This window comes from Epinephelus moara, chromosome 16, assembly GCF_006386435.1.
Source record: "Epinephelus moara isolate mb chromosome 16, YSFRI_EMoa_1.0, whole genome shotgun sequence".
NCBI lineage: Eukaryota > Metazoa > Chordata > Actinopteri > Perciformes > Serranidae > Epinephelus > Epinephelus moara.
In genome coordinates, this window is record NC_065521.1 from 47,960,960 (window position 1) to 47,980,936 (window position 19,977).

The 19,977-nt window shown below is 40.8% G+C and overlaps 1 protein-coding gene across 1 annotated transcript in view; it reads left to right on the forward strand.

Annotated features, from left to right (window-relative positions):
* Window positions 1-6,303: 6,303 nt before the first annotated feature.
* The window catches only part of marchf9 (membrane-associated ring finger (C3HC4) 9), a 28,965-nt gene continuing 15,291 nt past the window's right edge, over window positions 6,304-19,977 (forward strand). The window contains exon 1 of the mRNA XM_050066127.1: window positions 6,304-8,064. Within this exon, the coding sequence (XP_049922084.1) occupies window positions 7,732-8,064 (333 nt within the window). The 5' untranslated portion in view covers window positions 6,304-7,731. The remainder of the gene's footprint in view (window positions 8,065-19,977) is intronic.

The window sequence follows — 19,977 nt, forward strand, 5'->3', positions numbered from 1 at the left end:
ATTGGAAAGCAGAGCTAGATGGTAAACAAACATGGCAGCACACCGGTAAGGTAAGACAACACGTTTACATGTCGTTTTCTATATGTTCTCTGACATTTATCCTAACGATATGAGGCGGTCTTCGTGGAAAAAAAGCTTGTTTAGTGGACTAACTTTGCACTTGAAGGTTGCCCGTTCACTTACGTTTTAACAGGTCTGACACTACTATGTGCCCTGGCTGTATCTAGGCTAACGGCTAACATGCTGACTATTATTTTTATGTCACTAGTCACTTGAAACAAATTTAGGACGATAGGAGACAGGTTGAAATAAACCGAAATTTCCCTTTAAGGAGTAGAAGATACATGGTTCTCACAGGACATGGTGAAAACTTTGTAGTATTTAAATGTGCAACACTCTGGCATTAAAGGAGCAGTGAGTAGGATTTAGGAGGATTTAGTGGCATCTAGTGGTGAGGATTGCAATTACAACCAGCTGAAACCTCTCAGGTGTGCCAAGCTTGAACTCCCGGTTAGGATTCCTTTAGTTTTCACTGTCAGAAGGTTTGCACTGGTTCAAAACAAATGGACACAGTGATTTAAATCACTAAAAACACTGAATAAAGCAGTTTGTGTTGAAATAAGTCAGTGTTTTTCAAATTTCAGAGTTTCTCTGAAGTCGTCGAAATCCAGTGCTTCGTCAGTGACCTCCGGTGTCAGACATCGATGTCAGGGGGAAATGCAGCGGGACAATAACAAAAGTTAAGTAGGCAGAAGTCCCAGTAGGGAGGGTGGAAGTGGTGGTGGATGCATCCAGCATCTAGCAACTTTCACTATGGAGGGTGATGTTCGCTTCCTGTAAGACTGTAAATCCAAACCCTGTTCTTTTATCCGAAAACCAACCATGTGCTTTTGTTGCCTAAACCCAACACGTGTGTGTTGGCAAAATGTAACCATGTGCGATTGTTGTTGAAGGAAAAAAAACAAAAAACGCCAATTTGCGGGTGTTGTACAGACGTGGTACGTTTATTTACTTTTTTAAGAGACTGTATGCAAACTGTACATTTCCTGTGAAAGCAAAAGTGTACTTTGACAACAGACAATGTATGTAACAGGCTGAAGTTGACACGGCATCCCAGAACGTTAACAACCAACACATCCAGGGTACCTTGCACGTCGTATCTGGACTTGGAAAGTCCGTGACCAAACGTCAATATGAGATGAGTTCGGATTGAGAATGTGTTGTTCTGTCTGTAGTGATTCGTTTTTTACTCATAACCACACATTCGGTACACTATTATACCCTCTTTTAAAAAAGCACCTGGACAAAACCTCAGAAAAACATTTTCTGTGTTAATCTACTTTGAATTTGGTCCATGTGAGGCCATTGGTATGTGACGACGTCGGAGTAAGAATGTGTTGACTAACTACCATGACCGACATGGAACGGCTTTGTCCCTATCTGGAGCTGGTGTTTGGTTTGTCTGTCCTGGGCTACTGTAGAAACATGGTGATCTCCGCAGATGAGGACATGTTCCCTATGTAGATATAAACAGCTCATTCTAAGTTAACAAAAATACAACCACTGTTATTTTCAGGTGATTATAAACTAAAGAAAACACTCTTATTATATTATCTTCCCTTTCTACTAATATATCCCCCTAAATCCTTCACACTGGACCTTTAATACTGCATCTATACAGTACATTTCAACTGACAGTCCTATTTAATTCACAATATCTTTATATTTAACTCACTTAAAGATCCCATTTCTTTGCATTTTATTTAGGCTGTGCTTATATATTGTAGCATGATGCACATATTTGTACATATCTCTTATTTTTCTATTTCCTCCTTACATATTGTGCTATATTGTAGCATAATGCACATTTTTACATGTTTCTTATTTTTCTATTTTTGTTATAATTTCTCTATGTGTATGTATAAGAGCAACGTGACCCAGTTTCCCTTGTAATCTGTAATGTAACTAAAGCTGTCAGACAAATGCAGTGGAGTAAAAAGTACAGTATCTACATCTGAGATGTGGCTGAGTAGAGGTATACAGGTGCAGAAAATGGAAATACTCTGGTAAAGTACAAGCCTACACCTCATAATTTATACTTAAGTGCAGTACTTGAGTAAATGTACTCAGCTACAGGCCACCAGTGAGCATGTGTATACAGTATTTAGGGAAGGGAATGGTGGCATGATAGCTGAGGTATGGCACTGCATCTCGAATCAAGTGTTATGCTTAAAATAAATCCATATCTGTAACAAGCAGAGTGTGAAAAATCAATCAAGATCAATGTGACAGGGGGTTTGGTGGGAAGTGTTGCTATGGAGGAGAATGCAGAGTGTGAGAAAGAGAGAGGGAGAGGCAGCTTCTTCTCTGCAAACAGCAGATTAGAGTGACCTCTGGTCTTGTGCCTCTGATGTTTCTCTAATTACCTTGTCTCACCATCCTGATAAAGTGCTCCGACACAGTTTGCTCCTCTGCTTCGTTTATTCAAAAACCTGACACGGTGACGAGCGCACGCTGAACTTTCAGTGCAAGTACTGCGTATTGTGTAAATAGGTTTTGGTTGTACTACTGTGTGTATTACAGGAACAGTATCAGACTCAGCATAGCGACTTGAGTAATACTCAAGTAGCAGTCCTGCATTTATTACAGTTATTGATGCATTAATGTGTTCATTACTTTAATGTTACAGCTGGTAAAAGTGGAGCTGCTTTATATAGATGATCCTATAATAATCTGTCATAATTATTTTTTTATATTCTGTACACCTGCAAAGTAAGTGAAGCTGCCAAATGTAGTGCAGTAAAAAGTACAGTATCTCCCTTTGAAATATGGTGAAATGGAAATATAAAGTAGCGTAAATTTTTAAATAATGACTTAAAGCTGAGGAGCCATTTGTCTGCATAATGAGTACTTTTACTTCAGACACATTAAAGGTCCAGTGTGTAGGATTCAGGGGGATGTACTGGCAGAAATGGAATATAATAAGTATGTTTTCTTTAGTGTGTAGTCATCTGAAAATGAGAACCGTTGTGTATCTGTTACCTTAGTATGAGCGGTTTACATCTACGTAGAGTTTCTACAGAGGCCCAGAATAGACAAATCCAACACTGGCTCTAGATAGGGACATTCACACTGTGTTGATCAAGGAAACGGAACATTATATTTCTATATAAATGAAGGAACAGTTAAGTTAATCACACATTCACTCTGCTCAGCGCTCTGCTGCTCCATCTCCCCAGACAGAGTGTTCAGAGTGCGCTCTGCCAATCTGAGAGTGCGGTGCTCTGAATAACTCAACGGTCCAGTTTGTGTCAGAGTGAGCTCCGACTCTATGAATGAGTATTTCTTAACGCACCACTCGTATCATCTTCCTCCATTGTCTAAAACAAGCCAAAAGAACTTGCTAGCTAGCACTGGCTAATGTCTGTGGAGAACTGTTTTACCTCCAGCTAAGCCCCGCCCACCAAAAAATGTCATATCGTTTACTAACAGGAACAGGGTCTATATAATGCTCCGTTTCTTCCACCAACAGGGCTCTCATTTTAGTGTAGAGCGTCAGACTGAATTTACAAACACACCATGTCAGGTCACTCACTCTCCGGGACCGCGAGTGTTACTTGAATAAGTAAACACTTACCAACAGGACCAGACTGGCCGCCCCGTATGCTCTCACTCAGTGGATGGATGATGTCACAGGAAGCCAATCTTACAAATACGACACTTGTTTGTTTTGCTATGGGAGCTAGCGTTAGCTAAAGCGCTAAAAAGTTAGCGTTCCAGAGAAATCCAATATTCCTCTTAATCCCTCCCCAGTTTCTGATGAGGTGGACATGATAACCCTTAATACACATAACCTTATTCATCCCTACAACAGGAACTCCTTCTATTCTGGCTCCCAATAACACAACAAGACCACACTTTAAGACTCCTATGTAGCCTACAGCCCTGTGGGGGAGAGGCTGGTTTTGCCCCCAGCTAATGAACTGTCATCACTGTGACCTCGGCCCTAAAAAGGTCTATACTACCGACATTGTAAAGTATTTCTCTAAGTGATAATATATGTTATTAATATTATAACACACTGAAATTAGTTGGCCCAGGTATTTTTACTTGATACTCTGAGTAAGTTTGCTGATAATAGTTATATGGGCTACTCAGACTACTTTAAGTAAGTAGTATGTTTGATGCAGGACTTCTACTTATCCACCTTATTCCTAGCCTTCATGATACTTGCGTGAACTATGGGTGCAACTTCCAGCGTTAAACCAAAAGCGATTTCCAATGGTAACAGTTTGTTTACAGTACTCTATTCTTCTTTCCAAGAGCAACTGGGAAATAAAACGTGGAGCACACCACCTTTCAACCGAGCACGCTAGCAATTAGCTCGCCTTGCTCCGTTAAAATTTTGTTAACTTTAACATGGCCCAAGCTAGCTTAAGGTAAACATCTGCTCCTTCTAAAGATGATTTCTGATGACTTATTAAGAGACACTAACACATTCAGCAAACATTTAACATAATTCAGTATTAACTGTAGCTCCATGTAAAGTGAATAAATGTGATGTTTATAAGCTAATCCTCCGCTCGTCTGTGTTAATGACGTAGTTTACACGTTTTTTTAACTTCTGATTTATTTGAAAATATTCTGAGTGAAACATGATGCTGAATTTAGCAGCAGACTTCAGTAATGGTAATATAAAGTAGTAGTAAAAGAAATAACTTTTACAGTAAATCAGTAACACATTCTCAGCCCTAATGACTAAATATATATTTCAAGGTATGTTGCTGAGTTAATTTTCTAATGTAGGTTGAGACTGAAGTCAGACGGGGAAAGACAGGGATATGTACTGACGGTCTACGTGTCATTCTCTTCTGCTAATTCTGATTTAATGCTTTATCGCTATGTCTCGCGAAACTCTTGTGGTTTTATTTCTCATATCAGTGGTAACCATGGCAACAGGAACAATACCTTTTTGTTCTGGTTACACGTTCAACACACAGAGTTGCTGAAGACAAAAATTTAGCTTAGACTGGTTGTTCGTTGTTACAGATATGGACAGTGCAACAGGTAGCTACCAGAGCTCCGCAAAGACATTTTAGAAAAGTCAACATTAGTTAAATATTTGTTAAAAAATAAATTAGTATTTGCTAAACTGAAGGCAAATAGAGTGTGCCAGTAAACCCGGAACTCCGTTAGCGCTTTTAGCACTTCCGGTTCTCTCGTCTAAAAGTCAATACGTTTTTTGAATGGGATTTTGGTAAAATGCTTAAAATAAGGTCTGTGGTTAACAAAAGCTTAAGCGAGTTTCAGGTTTTGTTCTACGACATAAAACACGTCAGTAAATACCCTACTTGTGAATTTTGAAGCTTTTACGTGTCGTAAAAAAGGCGGTTGCTAACAAGTTGCTCAATACGACTACAAACCCTGTCGGGGACATTAAACGTCATCACCCCCGAACAGGCGAGAGTGCTGGCAGTCCGCCATTACAGCTTCTTATTTAGCTTAAACAGTCCGATTTCCCCATTATACAATGTTTTTAAAATAAAGCGGCCGAAATCAGTTGAAAGCTTAGTGGCGGTGACGTCAAGAGTCATGCGACCGTGGAGTAGTCATGTAGTCCGTTAAAGCCTAACGTTAGCTTTTTACTTCTGGCGATCGCATTTAAGCTTCAAATGCGGTATGAAAGGTGTTCATATGTGAAGATTATCTCGCTGAACAAAACCTGTAAGTATCATAAACTTGTGTTAGCCACAGAGCTTATTTTCTGACATAATCCAAAACGCAATGCAAAAATCACATTCACTGGTGGTTAATAAATCGGCAAAGTTTTCCTCTAAGTAATAGTGTTCAATAATATGTGTTATTAATATTATAACACATTGAGTAGACAAATATATTTTTACTTGATACCCTGAGTAGCTTTGCTGATAATAGCCTATGTACGTTGGCTACTTAGACTATTGTAAGTAAGTATATTTAATGCTTTTTTTTTACTTTTACTTATAGGCCAATGGAATCTTTTTACACCGTGGTATTTTACTTTCACTTAACTAAAGGATGTGAATACTTCTAGCACCGCTGGTTTTACCTGGGGGTACCTAATAAACTGGCAAACTGGTGTTTTTGTTATACTGGTAGTCTACTTGAGAAGAACATGAGTGCTTCCTCCAGCACTGTTATGGAGCCCATAATTCATACCTGCTCTGACATTACACACACACACACACACACACACACACAGATCATAACGGAGAGGTCCAGGTCCGGTTCGTACTTCGCGCGCTCCCGGTTCATGTGGCCGCAGCAGTCCACGTCAGCAGAGGGAGATCAGCACCCTGGACAGCGGCGGCTGGTCACTGATAAAGCAGCCACAGCTCCTCCTGCACTGGGAGCACTGGGAGCGCTGGGAGAGGCACATCACCCATCATCAGAGGCGGATGGATGACCAGAGAGGAAAAAAACCCGACTTGTTTACAGGATGACTGTTTTTCTCTTCTTCTTCTTCTCCTTCTTCCTATTCCGGAAGTAGCTGCTGCGTTGGTTCAATCTCCAAGCCGACCATTTCGAGGAGGGAAATCAGCGCCAGCAGTATCATCACCACCATCTATCTGATCCAATAATCAATGCCATTACTGCTGTGTAATTGCTCTCGGATGCGAAGACATCTCCACGCGTCTTCCCCGTCTTTCTCCCCAATTAGAAAAAATCGCAGGGTGCCTTTTTTTTTAATTATTCTGCCTCTCTTTGACCGTGTTTCTTTTTTGGGGGGTGCTTTGCAATGAAATGCTGATGGACATCGAGGCGAAGATGGGAAACACGGGGCTCTCGGGTGTTTTTGTGCTGCCGTGTTTCCAGCGAGGAGGCTGCTGAGAAATGAACAGGATTGTGTTTTTGATCTCGACGTGGATTGTCGGGGTGAATGGCTCGGATTCTCCGTGGATCAACCACAGGCTTCTTTACAAAGAGGAGATGAAATAGAGAAGAGAGAGAAAGAGAGGGGGGAGAAAAAAAATGGACCATGATCTGACGCTTGGGATGCTACAGTGAGGAGGGACAATAAGAGATAAAATATATATATATATACACAGAGACATTTTCTAATCATCCAAATCCAACTTCCATTTCATCTTTTCATTTTCCTTTTGGATTATGATTCTTGACAAGAGTCCCAGATGTGACTGTATGGATGGCAGGTCGTTGTATTTTACCTCCCATCTTCTATTTCCTGGCTCTGTGTTGCTCTCTCTTCCACTCGTCCACTCTCTCGCGGTCTTCTGCTTTGGGTAGCAAAACATGTAGGCTATTTTTTGCTGCAAGCCCAGTGCATGTGAAAAAAGGTGTCTTTGAAGAAAAATCAAAAATGGACCGTGGAGATCAAACCCTGTGCAAGCTCTAGTGTTTTTTCTGGGGTGCGGTGGACGATGCATCGAGGCTATAGACGGCGTTTGCTGAGTTGTTTGAGTAATGAATATTGAAAGAGTGTGTCGGCCAGCTGAAAGGGAAAATCTTTCATCCGCATTGGCTTAGACACACATGCCATCAGTGGGGCGAGAGCCTTTATTTCTCTGGATTTCCCCTTAATAAGCTGGTGGTGGTGTTAATGAAAATACTAGGCTACAATAAGAGTGAACATATCGGGTGTATGAATAATAATAATCACAATAATAATAAGAGAAGGAGAGGAGATAAAAACACATTTATTTCAGTGGCGGATTCTTTATGTAGCCAAACATGTTCAAGTATCGGATCCGCATGTTTTTTAATGAACTGAAAGTCCTGGTGTTTATGCGATCCGATTCGAGACAGTCCGGCTCAGACACAGATAGACGGTCCACCACCATGCGAGGTCTGGGGATGGGCGGCTGCGGTTGGCCGCCTTTCGTCGACTGCCATTCCCGGGATGACGAGGAGGAGTACTACGGCAGCGACCCGCGGCCCCGGAGCCTGGCGTTTGAGGACAAGGAGCCCAAGCTGCAAGTGGGCCTGGACGCCGTGTCTCTGGCCAGCACCGCCAGCAGCCTGCGGACCCCCCAGTGCCGGATCTGTTTCCAAGGCCCAGAGCAGGTAGACATGCAGCAGCAGCAGCAGCAGCAGGCAGTGCTTCCTAATGCTGATGCCACGTCCTGTGTGTGGATCAGACACACTGTTTATGTGCTTTAAATGTGCTGAGGCTTTTGTGCAGCTGTGGAGAGCCATTTCAACATGCATGCATGCAGGGTTTTTTTTAGGAAGTTAGCTTTTCTAGAGTGTAATCTGCCATTTTGATTTTTTTTTCTCTGTAGCAAATCACAAAGGGTCTCTGATTCAGTGGAGCTACTACAACCATCCTGTCCTACATCTCTCCCTCTCCTCCCTCTTTCTCTCTCCCACCCACCTTCCCCTCAAATACCTCCTTTGAAAAAACAACAATCTATGCTGAAGCCAACGTTGTAATCATGCAAAATTAGACAAATCAGTTCTATTTAGATACCCCCGAATCACAAATTGATCTCACAGGGCTTTGAATCTGCTCAGCACAGACACCCTCTGTCTCCAAACCCTCGATTCACAGACAAATATTGCCCTTTTTTCCCCTGATGATTGCTCAGTGATGTGGTTATCTAAAAAATAACACTGTTTTCATAGCTTAGGCTAATCAGTGAAGGAGAGGCAGCAGTTCCCACACATCTGAAATCCGGCCAGCATAGCAACAAAGAAAGTTAGCCAATTAGGTCTGCAGGATGACAAATAGAGTGAGAGGGACTGAATATGCATGAGTCACAATCATTTTGTAAATGTAAATCAACTGTCCCCCCTCGTCCGCATGTGTCACAGAACAGGATGATCAACTATTGATCTTGTGACGAACACTGTTCCTGGCCAGACAATGGTGTTGACTGTGACGATAAATGACAAGTTAAATGAATTTGTCATCCTTTTTTTTTTTTGTCCTATTTCTATTCTCCTTCTCTCTGGTGCTTGTTTTTTTTTTTACTTCCCAGAGCCCCAAACAAAACAATAAGTAGTGCATCTCTTTGGTCTGTGGCCAAATGTCGATCTCACCAGATGTGCAGAAACCTGTGCCGCCTGGCTCAGCAGGTAGTCCTGAAGCCTGAGATAATTAGAAACACTGTAAATCCTGTAGGAGCACAGATGGATATTACCATTTAGTCACTTCTCTAAGATAGGCGTATAGTGTCATTACAGCCCATGTGCTAATTTATGACATCTGCCTTAGAGTTTCTATTGTGAGACATAGTAAACCGGAGAGCCACAGGACAGAGTATAAATCAGTTCAGGCTTGTTTTGGATACAAAGCCATTTGATGTTACAGACAGGGATCAACCCCAGGTTGCTGTCTTGCCCACTCAAAGATCCTCCTTTAATAAAAGGTTGATGTTTGGGGCTTTGGGCTCTCCGGCAAGGTGACTCATCGTGCAACATGGCTCTGAGCTGCCTCTTTTAGCTACAGACAAAGAGCAAGCAAACAAAGCACTGAGGGAAAACCCAGAGACTACACTACTACATCAGCTCTGATATTAGCTCTTTTTTTGCCTCCACAGCACTCAAAGTGCCTTATACCTCCTTGGGTGCGGGGTGGGGGGAGCACACGTTTGCCATTTTATTGTTATTTCATTATTCAAGCAGGTCACAACAGGGGCCGGGATCATGTCGCTGTCAGCGGGCCAATTACCTACAGACATAATCACTTTGCTCTGTTGGCTGCATTGAGTATGAATCCTTATTAACTGTCTGTCAAAGGCGTCAGTGTGTGTCGTGGTACAGTAGGTCTGGATTCACAGAAGCGGCGCCAGAGCCTGCTGAAGGGGCCGGGCGTGTTAGGTTTGCATGGAGATGCAGGCATGTTGGAGCGAGGAGGGGAGGTGGTGGAGGTGGAGGAGGAGGAGGTGGTGGTGATCACCCCTGCCTGCCCTTTTCACTTGCAGTGCCCAACAGCGTGTTTCCACAGTGACACACAGTCTGCAGCTCAGGGGGGCACTTCCACGCTGGATTTTTTTTTTTTTTGTCTAAAGGTTACAGCTGAGGAGGAAGACCATTTTCTTAGTCATAGAAGTGACACACCAAATTAACACCTTCATGCTCTGTGAAGTGGCCTCGAGGGCTAAACCCACGCCAGATCATCAGAGCAGTGTGTGTTTGTGTGTGTATTTGTGCGGCGGAGCAGTCTGTGTGTTTGTTGGAGCAGTTCCTATTTGTCGTTAAAAAGGATGAATGTGTTTTTCTTATTGTCAACAAAGCCCGCGAGAAGACCAACAATGAACTGATCCTATTAACATGTATTGTCTGTTTATCCAAAGCCTGATACATCTTATCTGTGCCATACAGCCAGGGCCAGCCCGAGACTTTTGGGGGCCCTAAGCAGGATTTGGTTTGTTGTTTTTTTCCAGCAGGGTTGTGTATTGTAGCTTCAATATTAGTTTAAAATAGCTGCGTGTGGGATTTAGTGGCATCTAGTGGTGAGGATTGCAGATTGCAGCCAGCTGAATCTTCTCCTGGTTAGAATTCCTTCAGTGTTCATTGTTCAGGAGTCGAATCATCCGCAGAGGTTTCCTCCTCTGCAAAACAAAAGACCAGGTGATTTAACCTGGTAAAAACACTGAATAAGGCAGTTTCATGTTACAAATCAGTGTCTCACTTTTTTGTAGTTTGGCACATCGCAGACGGGCTGCTAGCTTAGCAGGTGCTAATGTGTGCAATGAGGTTTTATCCTCAGAGGTCTCTTCCTCTCCAAAACAAGGTGATTTTAATCTGTAGAAACACTGAATAAATCAATTTATATAAAAAAAAAAAAATCTGTGTTTTTCCAACGCTCTTGTTGCAGAAAGGCTTCTAACTACAGTGGCTGACACAAAACATGAATGGCCTCATCTAGAGCCAGTGTTTGGTTTGTCCGTTCTGGGCTACTGTAGAAACATGGTGATGCAACATGGCAATGTCCGTAGACGAGGACCTGCTCCCTATGTAGATAAACAGCTCATTCTAATGTAACAATAACACAATGATTATTATTTTCAGGTGATTTTACGCTAAAGAAAACATACTTATTATATTATATTCCATTCTGCCAATATAGGATATATATAATCCAACACACTGGACCTTTACATATTGTACAATATAAAGACTGAAGTGAGACCTATTAGCAGCAACACCAGCTTTAAATAGACTTCAGTACTCCCTAATCCCCTGATCATTCTTAACCACAGAGTCCTGTGAGTTGTGTTGTGTTGGGGACAGTAAATGACTTACTTACCTAAATTATTCATTTCACCAAACTCTGAGCTCATTGCTTTGTCTCAGTTTGTTAACAAAAATGGCACGAAATAATATCAGTTTTCATTTAAGAAGTTTCTTATTGTCTCTTGTTCATTAAAAACAGCCTTTTTCTAGACCAGCTGGGGCCTTAAGCAACTGCTTATATCACTGAGTGGATAGGGCTGGTTGTGCATAAGCTCCATTGTTGTCCAAAAACAATTACAACACAAGTCCTGTAAATTAAATAACAAAATAATACACCCTCTAGAATGACACATAGAAGCGATTTCTAATTTGATGCCACAGTGGTGGAAGAACTCAGATCTCTTAGCTTGGTAAAAGTACTAATACCACAGGGTAAAAATACTCTGTTACAAGTAAATGTCCTGCAATCAGAATGTTACCATGTAAAAGTACAAGAGTATTAGCATCAAAATCAATGGCCTATTTCAGAAAAATATGTATTATATCATTTGATTGTAATTAGTGATGCATTCATGTGTTCATCACTTTATTGTTGCGGCTGATGAAAGTGGAGCAAATGTTTATATTCTGGGTCAGAGCAGTCACCACAAGAAAATGTAAGTTTCTGCAAACCGTGAATACATTACATTTGTACATTTCATACGCATCATATCAGTGTTTCTAAAGTGATGTAGTATATGAGCTGACTTTGTCATCAGGAGGTGGAGGAGATGGTGGATGGTAGATGGAGGGGCAGCTAAGCGAGGAGCCTGCCAAACTGCACACCACTGTTTTAGACCAACAAACAACAAAATAGGTTGTATTTTAGTGAGTCATTGTTATGTTTCCTGTGGTTTTTAAAGCACCAAATGTGGGTGTTCTTTTGGCATGTTGCTGTTTTTCCAGTGGGGATAGTGCCAGGAAAAGCGGCAGGTTTTTTTTTACAGACTTCACTGCTTTTTCACAGAAGATTGTGCCCCACAAAACTGAGGACTTTAAGCCAAAACATGATATTTTCCTAGCGTTAACCAAATGTTTTTTTGTGCCTAAACCAACCACACATTAATCACAGTGTTGTTGAAATGTAAAGTTTCAACATATCTGCTACGTAATAACATGCAAACGTAATGTATCCATGGTTTGCAGAAACTTACAATGCTAACGTTTATTCTGGCGATTGGGTTGCCTTACCACACGTTAACCACAGAGTTGTCACAACATAGAATTTAAATTGAAACGTAAAGAAACAAAGTTTCGACATATCTGCTGCATATGAAAGGCAGAAATGTAACATCTGTGTTGTAAGATCAACAGGACAACAAAAATATTTTATAATCTGACAATGTTTAAGGTTTGGTTAGATTTAGCTTCACAAAAATGGGATTTTGGTTTGGGTTAAAGTAAGGTAAACAGTATCACCAGTGACAATGAAAGCCAACCCCACCGTTTGGTGTTTCGCATCACTATATTTTCTTTTTTCTTAGATGCGTGCTGCTAACTGTCTGGTACTGTATGTGGTCGCTACCTTTTTTTGAAGTCCCGACCTCACCTGCGCGCTGCCACTCTGGCATAAATGTTAGTGTCAGTGAGCCACAGTGTTGCACTGGGTGACATTTCTCTTCTTTACCATAAACACAGACACTGAAGTTTATTTTAACTCAGTCCCACATACACCATTCTGCTGCCACAAAAACTCACTAGCCTCCTGAGACCCGAACATTTGTTTGGTATGCATTTTCAATTTCTCCTAGCTATCTGGGATCAGTTGTACCCGATAAGTATAAAAAACTAGACACTGTCAACAATAATGACAATAAAGCCCCAATGTCCTCAAACGAGCACTTACTTACAGTGTCTCAGCTTTTTACTGTTGCTAAAATTGGTCAAATTTGTTGCCATATCAAACTACAAACATTTTTGATCATAAATAAACAAGTTTCAACGATAAAATGTGATCAGCTTTTGGACCTTGTCCACATTTGTGCCGGAATAGCTGCAGACTGACTTGGCAGAGATGGCTGCCATCTTGTTTTTTCATGGATTAGTGTATTGTGCTCTTACTACCTCTAGATGGCACAAAAAGTGTCCACGAATGAGGACAACAGGTCTGAGTTAAGCAGAATGAAGTGTAAGGTCAAGTAAACCCAAAATGTGAGGTCCTCATATGAGGACACAGGGTCTCAGGAGGCCAGAGCACCAAATGTGGATTACTCCACCACTGAAAATAGTCCCAGACAAATGCACTATTAACTGCAGTTTGAGTGGCGTTTGCTAAAAACTACAGTGACCAGCTACGAAATTATTTAACTTTTAAAATATATAAGCTATATATTTGTGAGTCTTCTGCAGGAGCCACATTGTTGGTTTAGGTCGTTTGGTAGGATCTGTCATAACAAAAATGTTGGAAAACTTCAGCCTTACCCTTTAAAAGTTAATGTAAAGTGTAATGTTGCTTTACAGTCGACTTCACAGTTTGCTCCAACACAGTACAACTCCAAATGTTCTAGTTTTATTTGAGCATCAGTTCATCCTGCGAGTCCAGATGTGACCTTTCATGTCTCGTTTGGTGCTGTGTGTTGCCTTCAGGTGCAGGGATTGACTCTCAAATTTGAGAATGTGCAAATGAAAAATAAGCATAACACATTTATGAGTGTTTTACTTCCAGTTTTATTTAGTCTCGTTAATTGCTGTTGGATTTGATTAGTTTGGTACATTTTTATAGCTTATTATTGGCCCCCGAGGACCTTTGATATGAAAGTATTACTATAAAACTTAAGATTATTATTAGAATTATTACAACAACAAAAAACTCATTACTCAAACTCATTTCTCTGGTACTCTGGTAAATACTTTTTACTTTTTAGTTTTCTTTGCACTGACCTCATTTACAGAACTGTTCCTTCTGCGTGAAGCTCAAAACAAGGTTTGATTTCCTTCAGGTTGTTTTGGAGACACCAAGTTTTCGCCTGAAAGCAATTACATGTCCAGTACACGAAAAACATCTTTCACACCTGCAGTTCGGTTTCCTCAGAACTAAATGTACATCCTGTGATCTGCGGCAGGAGGATCGATATTTGTAAACATCAAACAACGCTCCCTCAGAGTTTGAGTCTTGAACCTGATTTTGGGATGAATCCAGGGGACACTTTGAAGAACTGTGACTTTGGATGAGACAAGCTCTTACATACAAATACATTTTATCACTTGATAGAGATAATTGGATGCATATGGAAAGAAAATCCCTGAAATCTGAAATCAAATATGGTCTCTCTCATTCATAATTAATGGAGCAGCTCCAGAAATTGCTCCTCTTGATTCTTGCTTCAGATGAAATGTAAATTTAAACAAAATTATCACATTTTCTGTTTAAACAGCTTCTGTTTGTGGCGACGCTTTAAAATCATAATCACAGCTTTTAAAGGTCTTTGTTTTTATTTTGTTCTGGTTGATCGTGACATTCACGTCCTCATACGAGCCTGAAAATGTTTCCTCATAACACACGCACACACACATATACACACACGTACTTTCCAACGACAGCTTGACATTTTAGAAATGTTTGCTTTCATATGGTTTTTATTTAGTTTCTCATATACTTCTGACCTTCTCCGTGTTATCTTCATAATGTCAGCAGGCAAGTTATTTTAAAGTTTATGAGTGGCATGTGGCTCATCTGCCAAACTCAATCTTTTATGCGGTGGGACACTCGAAGTCTTTTATTATAAGTGGGAAGGTCAAACGAGCCAGATGGGGAACCGACAGAGTGCAGACGGACAGAAAAAATATGAAGCATTATTTGTGTCAACGCAGTCCGGTGGTGCATAAAATCTGTATTGATTAAAGGGATTGTTCGGATTTTTCTGAGGTGGGGTTGTATGAGGTGCTTTACCATAGTCGGTGTATCACCTACAATACACGGTTGTCGGCAACATTCGGCGCTGAAAAATGAAGCCAATGTGAAAGTGCCAAAAACGGATTTTAGGGAAGAGGACCGGATAGCAATATTTTTTTCAACACATTCTCACTCTGACCTCGTCACATATTGACGCTTGGGTCATTGACTTTCCATGTCCACATACGACGTGCAATGTACCCTGGGTGTGTTGGTTGTTGACGTTCTGGGACGCCGTGTCAAGTTCTCTTCTTTCAAGATACACTTCCATTTTCACAGGAAATTTACGTTTACATACAGTCTCTTTAAAAATAAACACACCATGTCGGTAAAACAACACAAATTGACTGTTTTCCTTCAACAACAAACACATGGTTAGGTTTAGGAAAAAAAGAACAGGGTGTGGCTTTATAATCTTACGGGACACGAATGCCGCTCTCTCGGGTGAAAATCGGTGTTTATTGGACCCATCCACCACCCCTCCTGCCCGCCCCACTCAGACTTCTGCCACCTTAACTTTCATCCTTGTCCTGCCACGGTTCCCCCTGATGCGGCCGGGCATCATTGAACTATATTGGCAACTGGCCGTGTATCATACAGACGTTAAACAACACCTTTTGTCGTTAAATTCTGACACCGCAAGTCACAGCCCAAGCGCCAGATTTCGATGACTTTGAGTGAGACTGTGCTCTTTTTTCCTACCATGGCAAAGGCATGGTCCGCCTCACTCTGCTCTGATTGGCTTAGAAGTGCCAAAAACTGCAGTTCCTCTAATGGCCACTTGAGGCTGGCTCCAAGAGCGAGTCAAATCCCATAGAACGCAATGTTAAACTTAACAGCAGAAATAAACATGTTTTTAGCCTGGTACAAAAACGGTTTTGGTATCTATAGCTTATCTTCCTGTTCATGACAGTTGTATGAGGGAAGAATCTTTATATAACTCACTCATTTAAATTTCTATTAAGGCTTAAAGTTACACATAATTAAGGGCGGGCCTTAAGTGACAGGCTGTCTGCGAGGTGTCACCAGAGTCTGACTTTTCCTACAGCTCCAACCTCTCATCTAAATATAGTCATTTCTGGCTCCAAAAATTCAAGATGGTGACGGCCGAAATGCCAAACTCGACTCCACAAACCAGTTGGTGATGTCAATGTCCATATATTTATACAGTCTATGGTCAACACACCCCCAGTTTGGAGAAGCAGGCTGAAGTACCACCACAGAAGTTAGGCAACGTATCATTGTGGACGGGGGCAGCAGGAAACATATTTTAGCCACCTATAAAAACCTATCAAATTAAGTGTGCGCTATATTTAGACAGTCCTTTTCGACAGCTGGTGTACCGCTGCCCCGATCAGTTTCTTTGTGTTGTTGTGTGACTTTGGTGTTTTTAAAGGTTAGTTAAGTGATACAGGTAGCAGTAGAACGGCAATTCCTGTGTTCTGGAAGTTAAAATAACTGTTTTTGTCGATTGAGTTTGGTGTCTTTGAAGCAAGCATAGATGGATACAACAACTTCAGTCCCCCATTATAGAGGGCTGACAGCAAGGTAAAGGTGTAAAAATGTTTTAAATATAGAGTATACTTAAACAGACAATGTTTTTTTAGGTGTCGGTACTCCTGTCTGCTTCTCCAAACTGGGGGCATACTGACAGACATCTACTGTAGGTAACACACTGACTATGGATAAGTACCTCATACGAGCTCATCTAAAAAAAATCCAAATGATCCCTTTAAACTGGTAACTCTCTGGCAAGTTACTCTAAATGTATTCTGAGTCAGCATTTGTAAATGAAAGATTCTGATGAGCGCTGACATTTGCACAGAAAACTGAGAAAACAGACATCAGCTGATTTTAGTCATTTTCATTAGGATTGATTTTTGCAGTCACTATAAAGCAAAATATTTATTTAAATAATAACTCAATTCTAAATTCATTCTCTTTTTTGAGCTCATAAATTATGTGTAGAGCCACTTATTATACTATCAATTCAGGCCGGTCCCGCTCCGTTATCACTTTAATGGTGTTCATTAGGACAAAAATTATTTTTCCCTTCTCCAGAGAAAATCAGTCACTCTGTTTTATAGAACCAAAAAACTGTGATAAACTGTGTGACATGCCAAATAGAAGAAATACTACTACTACTACTACTATTTGGATGCAGTGCTGGGCAGTAAGGTATTATTGAGTGAATAAATTACAGTAATGTGATTACTTTTTCAGGAACAGTAGTGTAATAGATTACAGTGAATATTCGTTCCATTACTTTGTCATTTGAAGGTCAGTCTCACCGGGAGTTTATGGAAGGTTGATACGTGAAGCTCATTATTAATATGTGATGTCTTGTTTGTTTAATTTGTACAAAACTTTAATGGTAAAAACAGTATGTGGTTTTACAGGGTGTTATGTGTCGGAGTGTTTCTTGACTGAACTCAGTGACTTACTGGTGTTTTGTCAAAGAAATGAGACGTGTAGTAATGTGTGAGTCATAGACTGTATAAATAATAGACGTAGTTAAAGTGATGTCACCCACTTTTTTCTGGACTGCTGTTTTGACGTCTCAAGTTTGGCACTTCGGCCAGTGCCATCTTGGTTATTTGGAGCCAGAAGTGACCATATTTGGTGTTGAAGCCTCGTGGACAGCCTGTTGCTCAAGCAGCCCTGCCTGTATATATGCATAATTGGGGCCTTAATAAAATGTAAATGGGTGAGTCATATAAAAATTCACCCCTGTACAGTTGTCATGAACGGGGAAATTAGCTACAGGGACCAAAACCATTTTTGCACCAGGCTGTAAACCTGTTTATCTCTGCTGTAAAGTTGAGCATTTTAACATGAGGGTCTATGGGGACTGACTCCGTTTTGGAGCCAGCCTCAAGTGGCCATTAGATGAACTGCAGTTTTTGGCACTTCTGCATCGGCTTCATTACTCGACCTCAGAGGTTGGCGCTTGGTGTTAATTGGTGAGCTTTAGAGGTGCTGTTGGGCAGGTTTTGTTGTCTTTTGGACTAGGGCTGCAACTAACGATTATTTTCATTGTCGACTAATCTGTCGATTGTTTCTTCGATTAGTCGACTAATCATTTTATCGAAAAATGTGTTAAAATGTTGAAAAATGTTGGTCTGTCTCTCCCAGACCCCAAAATCCTGTCATCTAATGTCTTGTTTCGTACTCACGAAGGGTTTCAGTTCACCGTCATGAGAGAGTGTGTAAAGCTGCCAATATTTGAACGAAAGAAGCTGCAATAAGAGTATTTTGGGGTACTTTTATTGTACTTTTCTATGAAAAATGACTCAAACCGATTAGTCGACTACTGATTATTTTAATAGTCGATTAGTCATCGATTAGTTGACTAATCGTTGCAGCCCTTTGGATAGAGGTATGCTTCCTGTTTTGCTCCTGCTGTCAGCCTCTGTGCTAAGCTAACTGTTTCATATTTACAGACAGGAGAATGATAGCGACATTCTCATCACATTTCTCATCAGGAAAAGCAGATAAGCGAACCTCCCAAATATCCAGCTATCACTTTAATTCTACATTTTCATCAAGATATTTGGTCCATGCTTTATAGTCCAGTTAACAAACGGTTAATGCTTTTAAAAACCACAACCTTGAGTTCAACCCACCCGAAGTGAACTCTTCGCCTACCTGACAGCCACTATGTATGTTTGATGTCTGAGAGATGTAAGTTTGTTATGAGGTTGGCTGAGTTCATGCAGAGTTTGTGTGAATCGTCCTCAGGCTTCAGCAGCTCTTCTCTCCTTCACCTGCCTGCCCTTGAAGCCCCATTGCTTCCTGCTGCTATTGTACTAACGTGCCCCTCAGCCACCTGGGCCCCTGCGTCAATCTGTGGTTTACCAACGACCCACACTCAGATACCGGACAACACTTGTTGTGAAAGCTTCCGTGAAATTCTGACACATGATTTTGGACATGCAGGATTTGGGTTTTTTTTTCTTGCTTTTCATAAACAGAAATGAGAAATTTGCTGATGCAAAACATGCCGTCAAATTTTAAGCCTCATGACAAAATGGATGTTTGATGCTGACTGGTGATGACAGCCTGAATGTGGTCATCTTTAATGTGGCGAATGTGCCAACAGGCTTCAGGTTCTGGTGTAGTGCTGAAGAGACACTAACCTGTCTCTCAGGGACTGTATGAAAATTATTAGGAGGAGGAGGAGCAATGCAATTTTAATTTTTGCTCAAGGGAGAGTAGTCTGTTTTTTTTTTGGAGTCTCATATTTTTTATTCTTACCCAGTCTTTATTTTTTAACTCAGCCATCTCTTGTGAGATTTGTTACATTAAAAATAGATCAAAATCAATAGATTGGCGTTCATGTGCCACCTGTGATAAAAGAGCATTTTCTATAAGCAGAGGAACTAATATTGCTGTTTTGAGAAACACAATACACGTGGATCTTATTAGTGATTGATCTGATCTCTTGCAGTTAAATTAAATGTATCCTATGACGTTAGTCAGTAATACAGGTTCAGCAGCACACATTTGTTCAGTGTAGAGAGATGAAGCATGATGATTGTTTGCAGTGTCACTAACATGATCATTTCCTGCCTTTTTATTTCACAGGATGATTTGAACTCACAAATTTAATCATCCATTTTCCCACAGTTAACTGAACTGTAACCAAGACATTCGTAGCTTTGTTTATATGTATCCCTTTTCATGTTAAACCAACTTTACTTAAGCATGAACCAAGAAGTTAATGTACTGTTAGCATAGTAAGCATCATCATCTTATCTTACTATGTAATGAGGAAAACTCTGTCTGTGTCTGTTCCACGTTTTTCTCCTCACTGACTTGGTCAATCCATGTGAAATTTGGCACAGTGGTAGAGGGTCATGGGA